This window comes from Camelina sativa, chromosome 11 (genome assembly GCF_000633955.1).
Source record: "Camelina sativa cultivar DH55 chromosome 11, Cs, whole genome shotgun sequence".
NCBI classification, from domain to species: Eukaryota; Viridiplantae; Streptophyta; class Magnoliopsida; order Brassicales; family Brassicaceae; genus Camelina; species Camelina sativa.
In genome coordinates this window covers 1,526,147-1,535,552 of record NC_025695.1, presented here as the reverse complement: position 1 = coordinate 1,535,552, position 9,406 = coordinate 1,526,147, and the positions used below count along the sequence as shown (strand labels likewise).

The following is a 9,406-nucleotide window of genomic DNA, read 5'->3' as shown; positions in this document are numbered from 1 at the left end:
AAAAAAAAAAAAAAAAAAACACGAACATGCTATTAAACTAACTTATATTTTCTGTAAGATACTAATGCTAAGATGCTAGCAATTTAGTTTTTAGTAAATGAATAAAATTTACGTTTTAACTAGTTATGTGTAAAGTTATATAACATGAGAATTTCGTTTTATCGTGAAACCCTATAAACCATATACACATACTGTATGTTATCAAAATACTCGTTGTTGTTCTTTCACTGTAATTTCCAAAAGGAACTATTATTTATATAAATTTACCTTCCGAGATTGCACTTTAGTCAGCGTCGTCTCGAGTAGTTCCACTCGATCTTTGAGTTCAGCTAGTGATTCCCACTGATTCGGACTTTTCAAATAACGTCTTTAAAATAAAAACACATTATTCATGTATACCATATATATATATATATATATATTGTTCTGCTAGTATAAGAATATCTATAAAATTAGATACTTACCCCAGTTCCCGTTCCACTTCAGCCAATTTGATATGGCATTTATCGATTTCATCTTCGATTTTCTAATTTTTGGAAAACTGAATGGTTAGATAAACAACAGAAAAGGCTATGCAGAGAGTAATTTAACAATTTTATAGACATAAATATTTCCAAATCAGGAGAAGAAAATTTATCTATCCACATGCCTTTTGTTGAATTTGATAACGAACCCCATCGTCACGAATTTCTCTGCACATAATTTTTTTTTTTTTTTTTAAACTTAAACTAAACTACAATATATTTATAAGAAGCAAATTAACAATGGCATAATTTATACGATTTGAACTTTGAAATGTTGAAATTTATTAACCTCAAGTTCGGTCCGCTACGCATCGAGTCCTTACGCATCTGATCGATAAGCTTTTTTATAGCCTAGATTGCCCATAACAATGAAAAAAAAAGAAAGAAGAATTGATTTACCATAAAGAAACAAAAGTAAACTATCTAAAAATCATCACGTTTGATTTTTACCGTACATCAGTATCTGAGAGCCTGTTAGTGTATACGAACAGATGGACCGACCAGTGACAATATGAGGAAGTCATGCATATGTGTAAATCAAAGAAAAAGTAAGTCTATTAGTTTATGCTCTTAGATGGATAAACAAGTTTGCCCCAAAAAGAAAAGGATGGATTAACACATTTGATCCCAAAATAGAAGATGCATTTAACACAATATTGAATTCACCTTGCGATTATATATGTAGGCTGAGATATATACTTTTCTATAATATCTTCGATGCTATAATCATTAACAATAACGATGAAAATGATATCAGATTACTGACCAAAAGAACAATTTAATAGCAATATATGATGAAACAATAAAGTATTGGGAATTAGAATACCTTAGCTTGGCATCAAAGATGAAGAGTTTACCCGAAGGAGAGAAAAAAAGGAGACCAACGGCGACATCGCATAGAAGTGAGAGTTCATAAGCTTTCTTTAGAAGCCCATTTTTCCTTTTCGCAAATGCTATGTTTCTTTGTTGTCTATCTTCTATTTTCATAATCTGTATTTTTACTCTACCCATTTTTTTTGTCTTCCTTTCACAATGTTTGTTTTTCACTTAAGGTCTCAAACCTCAACATTCCTTAATTGCGTTTATATAGTTGTATCTACTTGTAGATTTTCCATTAAATCGCCATTTACGAATTTTTATTACAATTGATTAATTAAAAAAAATCATCAACACATGAAATTTCTAAGCTCATATTTTTTTTCACCACATGTCATAAATGGTTTAGGGGTGATTGGTTAATAATACTTAATACACAATTGGAGATTTTTTTATGTTATATAATTTGATTGTACATGTGTTAACTATATCATTATATTATTTGGATTATGTATTACTTTAAAATTAATGTATGAATGGTAAATATCAATTTATAAAAGAAAAGATCCTTATTTAAATTAGAAAATATATATTAAAATTAAAGAATTAATTAATATGATATCCTATAATAAATTATAGATAAAATTTGTTTCCATACACATTATATCATAAGATACATATAAGGTATGTGTAATAAAAAAATCTATCTTCGAACCATGAGATGAATCAAAAATATGTTTTTGCATTAATTTTTTCAGTTTAAAAACAAAAAAAAGGAAAAACATTTTGGGTCAAATAAACAGAAATAAATCTCGTGTGGACCCCCCAACCACCTCTTGTAATAAGATTATAAAGAATAGGATAGACAGTAAAGTGTCTCTTTCTCTTTCTCTCTCTCTCTCTCTTATTTTTTTTACTCAATAATAAAAAAAAAGCTTCGACCACAGAACGATAATGGTGGCTATGAGATCTCCGTCTTTTTTTCTCCGTCGTGTTTCTCACCGCCGATTATAAAATCATTCTTTCTACTGGCATCTCCTTGCGGGACATGGAAATCTATGTCGATTAGGTGTTTCTTTCGTAAATGTTTTGCTTTTAGGGTTTTCGGTTTTTGTTGTTTTGCATCTGTGATTTTGATCTCAAGTTTTGAAATTTCGATTAGGGTTTTGTGTCAATTCAACGCCTTTTGAGTTTTATCTGATGAAAAATTGTTGAGATATTTTTTGCTCAATTTCAAGTTTTAATCTTTATGGAGAAAAGTGATGGTTTCGGAATTTTTTGTAGGGTTTATGTAAGAAGAAATAAAAAGGGTATGGAGGTGAAGGAATCGAAGGTAGATATGGATAAGGCGGAGGAGATAGTGGCATTATCCAAAGATATGCCTTGTACTAGTAACTATGAGGACCATAGTTTTCATACTTCTGATGAAGATCATCTCACTGAGGATCCTTGTGCTGTTGCTGTTGGTGTTGCTGCTAGTGATGATAGTGGTGATGCTTCTATTAGAAAAGAGGTGGCAGATGAAGACGATGTTGATGTATTGGGATGCTATGATGATGACGATGAGGTTGAAGCCTCGGGATGCTATGATGATGGGACTGATGATGGGTATTCTTCGAGCTCGTTTAGTGGTACTGATTCTGAGCATGAAGGTGATGAAACTTCTTTGAATGATCAAGAAGCTGATTCTATCANCTTCGACCACAGAACGATAATGGTGGCTATGAGATCTCCGTCTTTTTTTCTCCGTCGTGTTTCTCACCGCCGATTATAAAATCATTCTTTCTACTGGCATCTCCTTGCGGGACATGGAAATCTATGTCGATTAGGTGTTTCTTTCGTAAATGTTTTGCTTTTAGGGTTTTCGGTTTTTGTTGTTTTGCATCTGTGATTTTGATCTCAAGTTTTGAAATTTCGATTAGGGTTTTGTGTCAATTCAACGCCTTTTGAGTTTTATCTGATGAAAAATTGTTGAGATATTTTTTGCTCAATTTCAAGTTTTAATCTTTATGGAGAAAAGTGATGGTTTCGGAATTTTTTGTAGGGTTTATGTAAGAAGAAATAAAAAGGGTATGGAGGTGAAGGAATCGAAGGTAGATATGGATAAGGCGGAGGAGATAGTGGCATTATCCAAAGATATGCCTTGTACTAGTAACTATGAGGACCATAGTTTTCATACTTCTGATGAAGATCATCTCACTGAGGATCCTTGTGCTGTTGCTGTTGGTGTTGCTGCTAGTGATGATAGTGGTGATGCTTCTATTAGAAAAGAGGTGGCAGATGAAGACGATGTTGATGTATTGGGATGCTATGATGATGACGATGAGGTTGAAGCCTCGGGATGCTATGATGATGGGACTGATGATGGGTATTCTTCGAGCTCGTTTAGTGGTACTGATTCTGAGCATGAAGGTGATGAAACTTCTTTGAATGATCAAGAAGCTGATTCTATCATTTGTAATGATACTTCTCTTCCACTCTGGGTTAGGTAAGCAGCTCCTTCATTGGTTTGGTTGCTATTACTAATAATTGAACATGATCAGTTCCATCTTTGTGTTACTTGTTTCTGAAAGGACTGAAATTTCTAGGAGTTACTTTACTACAACTTAGCTGCGTCTCTGATTTATCTCTTTTTAAGGAAGTCTGGATGAGATTTGGTCTATATCGTGAATGGTAATGCGGTAATTATTATGGCAGAAAGAGGAAGTTGACTGATCATTGGAGGAGGTTTGTACAGCCTATAATGTGGCGTTGCAAATGGATTGAACTTAAAATCAAAGAGTTTCAGAACCAAGCACAAAAGTACGACAAAGAACTGGAAGAATCTTTCCAAGCCAAGAAACTGGAGTTAGAAAATCACAAATCAGAGGAAATTGGTGTAAAGGCATTGCCTTCTCTTCCATGTTATACTCAGAAAACCCGACTCAGGAAGAGGAAAAAGAGAAAGCTAGTTGAAGAGACCTCAGATGTTCCAGCCTATGCATCAAACCATAACCTCTTCTCTTATTACGGTATGGAACAAGTTTTGGGTTCTTGCTTTTTCTGGTTGTGTTTAATGCTCATCTGCCATTACTTGTCTAATTCCTTTTTTTTTGGTTCTGTTTATGATCCTTTTATAGATTGCCGGAAGTCTTTGCCCGATATTGCTCTTAATGACAACTCCCGCAACATAGGTATGTTGTTCTGAATCTCAACTTTGGTATGATATTAATAGTTCTGAAAACTTTGAATCTTACGAAATCCTTTTTTGTGTGTGTGTGTCTGTGTGTCTGTGTGTCATGAATCATCAGATAAACGGAGTAAGAGCGCCAAGGATGAGACACTTTTCTCTGAAGAGACACCACCTCTCGAGTTTCGAGAAGGGGATGCATACTTGGAACAGATACTTTTGAAGATTGAAGCAGCAAAGTCAGAAGCCCGTAACTTGAAGAACCGAGTAGACAAGGTTGTGAGTGAAAACCCCAGTAGGTTCTCTCCGGCTAACACAGTGAATCTACTTGGATCTGCTGATGTAATCACCACCACCTCAGAACAACAAAAGCCCCTGTTGGTTATCAAAACAGAAGATGAGAAATCGATCATATCTGAAGAAAAGCCAGTGAAATCTGCTTCAGTTTCATCTCATCACGACACACCTGAAGACGACGAAACAACAGATATATTGCTCTCTGAAATCTTAGCATCAAAACGAAGAGAAGGGAAAGCGACTGTTCCTGATAAGAAGCTACAGAAGCCGGAACAAACTTCAGTTGAGGAAGGTCCATCAAATTCAAGACCTGTAAGTTTCCGCAAACTCGGTGGAACTTTGCAAAACCCTTTCAGTCTCATTCATATGCCTTTTTAACGTAATACAGGTAAGGAAAAGAATTCCCCGCAATCTTGATGGGGTGACGAAGGAAGAGACTAACCCAAAGAGAAATCGAGTTCCAAAAGAGAAGCCAAAGTCTAATGTGACGGTGGCTTCTAGGTTTAAGCTTCCCAACAGGAAGAGAAAGCGAGGTAAACGAAGGTCAGGCTCTGCTGGATTACGAAGAAGATCCTAAGATAAGGTTTGGAACATTTCAAGAAACAAATCGGATCTTGTGTTAAAAAGGTAAAGTGTGTTCATTCTAAGTTATATCCTTAAGCCTCTTAAAGTACAGAGAGATATATAGAGTGGCTATCTTTTGATTCTTCATGTAAACAATTTATTCAAACTGCATGAAGTTTTATGTATTTGTGACTTAAACTAAAATCAACTTTTGAACTTTGCTTCGAAAATTATATATATAATATAGTGTAGATATTTCTGACATCATCATCTACAATTTTATCTTACCAACCATGTTTTAAATATTGTCGGTGGGCTTAATCCAAAAGTTAACGTTTTACTGTTTTGTTTTCGGTTCAAGACAAAGTAGGTTCGTTTTCTTACAAAAAGAAATTAAAATTTACAACCTAAATTTTTACCAAATAAACTCTACATTTCGAAGCCTAAATCTACAAATTTAACATTTAAACCAATCATGCACTATACTATTTAGTATTTTTGCACTATTTCCTAAAATCATAAATGATAATATCTTCGTTAATATGTTCTCCATTGCTATTTTCCGGTGATGAGATCTTGTTCTAGAAAAAAAAAGAGAAGAGAATTAAGAATGCAAACTTTAAAACGTTTATTTCAAATACATTCTTCTTGAGAGTTTGGCAGAGACAATGGCTAAAATGGTGACAGTAGGGACGAATATAACATCAGGTATGAGTTTGATTAATTTCAACTGAGGAACATTCTCTCCTGCTCTCTTAGCTGCCATAGCCGCCGGTGGAGATACTATTCCGGTGAGCAGAGTTACGTCATCGAGTTTACTCGGCTTCACGCTCTTTGACATGAACTCTATGAACACTTTTTTCTTCTCTTCTTCGTCTTTCGCTTCCTTCCACCGCGTGAAACAAGCCTTGTTTTATATCATCATCATTTAAAACTGTGTTAAATATTTTAGAGAAAACAATATTAAGGTTCTTTGTGTGATTTTCATAGATTGAAAGGGAGAGGGGACTCACCTTTATTTGGTCCGGGGTCGGGAAATCGAAGTGTCTGCCTGGCAAAGCCGAGTTGAAGTTGCTGTACTCATCAGCAGATCAAAATTAGTTATGTTATGACTTATAAGAGCCACTTAAGACTTATTCCGGAGTTTGTAACGATTTTTTCTAAAAACTGACCCATTATTTGGACAAAAAGTATGTGACTAGAAAGTTGAGATTTTATGAGTATCCTTACTTAAAGATGTCTAAAACAGCAACGTGGAAATCGTCGAAGTTGTTGATAGCTTTTTGGGTGAATTGTTTGTAGAGTGAACCCATTACCATATTCATCATCTGCGTCGGTGGTACCCCTATACGTCAACATATCGAAATCGAATTAGAAAAAGAATACGACGAAAGCGGTATTATTGTTAGGTTAAAGAATACAAATTAAGTCGTCAATTGTTTAGGTTAAAGAATTGCAAAAACCTTTTCCGAGAAATCCCATTGAACCACCCATATTGTCTAGAAGTTAGTCTTTGGAAAAGAAAGAAAATGCTATGTATATATTTGTATTGATATGTAGAATCATAGGCTTGGTTTGGTGGGTTTTGGATCTTTGCAAAGCCAAGAATATCGAAAATTTTACACAAGACATTGGTTTAAGTATAACTTGTGTGCTTAACTTAAGTTGACAAAATCTTAGCCTTTGATTTATGCATCTCTTTTTGGATTTTAGTCCAGTATATATTTAGATCACTTTTTAGTTTTGTATTGATTAGCTGTCAGAACTATTAGAAAACCTTAGTAATCTGAAAATTAAGCTTTTGTTTAGATTCCACAAAAGCTTCCAACCGTGTAATGAAATGTATCCCATGGCTAGCTTTTGTTCTTTGTAGAGTCATTTCTTGACAATGGAGTAAGGTTCTCTTTTCATTAAAGCACGGAGAATGACTTGTCCTCCTTACCCTACTACTCTCTTTCGATGAGTGTCCTGAGTGTCCTTTTAGGTGTCACTCTTGCTATTGGTAAATAGTCTCTTCTCTGTTTTTTTCTTTTTGGTAGTATAATAACATTCTATGATTTTTTTTTTTTTGAAATAAACTTGATTAAAGGGGCTTAGAAGATAATCTTATTTTTTATTTTAAAGATGATTAAAAACATTCTAGTGTGTAATCAAAATTTCTAATATTAGATGATGATTCTTGTAAATTGTATGGCTAAACGGTAACTCTCTATATTCCTTCTCTTCTCCCTGCTCTTTTGCTTACCACTTTCTATGGAATTGTTATTTTTTCAAATCTAGCTAGTTCTCTAAGAAAGAAGACAAAAATATGAATCTAGCTATTTGAAAGGTACAATAGGAAAACATTGTATTATATAATTGGATCCATAACATGTCCAGTAATAAATTTTAGACAGTTCATTTATATAACAACTTGGCCACTTGAGTTAAATTACGTAACAGGTATGGATCCAATTAATATTACCAACTTCACCTTAAAAAAAAAAACTAAGATCCAACTAAGTAGCTGACACTTTCATTTTCGCATAAATTATATTTGTAGTAGCTGACACTAACACATTAACATACTCAAGTGTAACATACCATATACACTATACAGTATTAGTAGCGACATAACATAGTACATTGTTTATTACATACACGTCCATAACACTAACATTTAGCAGTAGTGGTATATTTATATTCACTAAGAAAAACATTATTTAGAGTAGATGTGCATATTAAATTGAGTGTGTCATTTTCAATAAAGAACTTGGACACATCACTAAAGACTGGTCTGCTAAAAGAAAAGAACAAGCAATGGTGTTGTAGTAATAGTATTACTATTCATCACTGACAGATATAAATTTCTTATTATTTCCATAATAAATTAAAATAAAAGTAATACAAACTGTATAATCAATTAAATAATACTCTCAATACCACAAATTCGTAAAAGAAACAGACAATGGTAGGGTCCAAAAGGATAAAAACTAAAAGAATTTAGGGGTGAAAAGATAAATAATTTTAGAATGCCATGACGAGAACGGCCCACGCGGTTGCAACCGCTCCCACCGCTACATTCCTCAATGCCCTTGTGCTCTCTGCTCCGCTCTGCATTATTAATTCAATTGTCCACTTTAATATTGTTCGAATATTATAAAGTTTTCAAAATATTTGTTTCCTAATGAAAACTGAATTCGATAAATATCTCTATAATTGTTGATTTAGATATCCTAATACTGATAAGTTTATAACATTTAGCCCATAATCTTAGTTTCTGGTAACAAAGACCAAACAACTTATAGCGGTAGATAAATCAACAATGTTAATTTACGGCAATGTACCTGATCATCGGCAGACGTGGAAGGACCGGGAGAAAATGCGTCGGAGTTAGGTCCGGGAGCTCCCGCCGGTGGTGCAGGAGGACCGAGAAGTTCTGGAGCCGGAGCAGGTGCGTTTTGGTGCTTTTTAGACTTCTTGGCAGTCTTCTTGTGCTTGCTTGGAGCAGGAGCCGGTACATCAGCAGCTACTGGAGCAGCTACCGGAGCCGGAGGAGAATCAGCCACTGGAGCGGCTACCGGGGCTGGAGGAGAATCAGCTACTGGTGCTGGAACGGGTGGAGAGCTCACCGGAGAAGAAGCTTTTGGTGCAGGAGCCGGAGGAGAGCTCTCGGGAACAGGTGTCGGTGGCGGAGATGAGCTTACGGGAGCAGGAGATTTCGGTGCTTCGACTGGTAAAGAAGACGGAGTTTTAGCCGGAGCAGCCGTGGGAGAAGTAACGGCGGGGGATTTAGTAGGGGAAGTAGTAGGAGCAGAAGGAGTGGTGGGAGATTTGGTCGGAGATGAGATCGGAGATTGGCCACCGACGCCGACGAAGGCAATGCAGATCAATGTAACTGTTAGGACGAAACTGCGATCCATATTTATTTTATTTTTGTTAAATTTGGATCCGAAAAAAAAAAAAAGTCTCGTAAGAAACGATCTTAGAGAGAGTTTGAAGTGAAGATGTAATGTACTGATGATGAATTTAACTCAAGCGTGTTGTTTGATGTAAG

The 9,406-nt window shown here is 35.1% G+C and overlaps 4 protein-coding genes across 4 annotated transcripts; 2 read left to right on the top strand and 2 right to left on the bottom strand.

Annotated features, from left to right (window-relative positions):
* Positions 2,223-3,114, top strand: LOC104727529. Its single transcript, XM_010446625.2, has 2 exons — positions 2,223-2,409; positions 2,625-3,114. Exons 1-2 carry the CDS (start codon positions 2,399-2,401, stop codon positions 3,112-3,114), a joined length of 501 nt encoding a protein of 166 aa, XP_010444927.1. The 5' UTR covers positions 2,223-2,398.
* On the top strand, positions 2,242-5,634 carry LOC104721020. The gene is made up of 7 exons (XM_010438928.2): positions 2,242-2,297; positions 3,058-3,169; positions 3,385-3,828; positions 4,038-4,351; positions 4,460-4,513; positions 4,631-5,118; positions 5,195-5,634. Exons 2-7 carry the CDS (start codon positions 3,159-3,161, stop codon positions 5,381-5,383), a joined length of 1,500 nt encoding a protein of 499 aa, XP_010437230.1. The 5' UTR covers positions 2,242-2,297; positions 3,058-3,158; the 3' UTR covers positions 5,384-5,634.
* Positions 5,953-6,982, bottom strand: LOC104721019. Its single transcript, XM_010438927.2, has 4 exons — positions 6,834-6,982; positions 6,601-6,715; positions 6,384-6,444; positions 5,953-6,277 (listed from the first exon to the last, which is right to left on the bottom strand). The coding sequence occupies exons 1-4, from the start codon at positions 6,862-6,864 to the stop codon at positions 5,999-6,001; spliced, it is 486 nt and encodes a 161-aa protein (XP_010437229.1). The 5' UTR covers positions 6,865-6,982; the 3' UTR covers positions 5,953-5,998.
* On the bottom strand, positions 8,204-9,406 carry LOC104721018 (lysine-rich arabinogalactan protein 18-like). The gene is made up of 2 exons (XM_010438926.1): positions 8,697-9,406; positions 8,204-8,463 (listed from the first exon to the last, which is right to left on the bottom strand). The coding sequence occupies exons 1-2, from the start codon at positions 9,270-9,272 to the stop codon at positions 8,377-8,379; spliced, it is 663 nt and encodes a 220-aa protein (XP_010437228.1). The 5' UTR covers positions 9,273-9,406; the 3' UTR covers positions 8,204-8,376.

What these genes read in the sequence shown, in the direction of transcription:
- LOC104721020 (XM_010438928.2), top strand. An exon ending in TAACCTCTTCTCTTATTACG is followed by an intron (nt 4,352 to 4,459) that starts GTATGGAACAAG and finishes ATCCTTTTATAG; the next exon opens with ATTGCCGGAAGTCTTTGCCC. An exon ending in GTCCATCAAATTCAAGACCT is followed by an intron (nt 5,119 to 5,194) that starts GTAAGTTTCCGC and finishes AACGTAATACAG; the next exon opens with GTAAGGAAAAGAATTCCCCG.
- LOC104721019 (XM_010438927.2), bottom strand. Translation starts at nt 6,864, where the DNA reads ATGGGTGGTTCAATGGGATTTCTCGGAAAAG. An exon ending in AATGGGATTTCTCGGAAAAG is followed by an intron (nt 6,716 to 6,833) that starts GTTTTTGCAATT and finishes GTTGACGTATAG; the next exon opens with GGGTACCACCGACGCAGATG. An exon ending in GCTGTTTTAGACATCTTTAA is followed by an intron (nt 6,445 to 6,600) that starts GTAAGGATACTC and finishes TGATGAGTACAG; the next exon opens with CAACTTCAACTCGGCTTTGC.
- LOC104721018 (XM_010438926.1), bottom strand. Translation starts at nt 9,272, where the DNA reads ATGGATCGCAGTTTCGTCCTAACAGTTACATTGATCTGCATTGCCTTC. An exon ending in CCACGTCTGCCGATGATCAG is followed by an intron (nt 8,464 to 8,696) that starts GTACATTGCCGT and finishes TTAATAATGCAG; the next exon opens with AGCGGAGCAGAGAGCACAAG.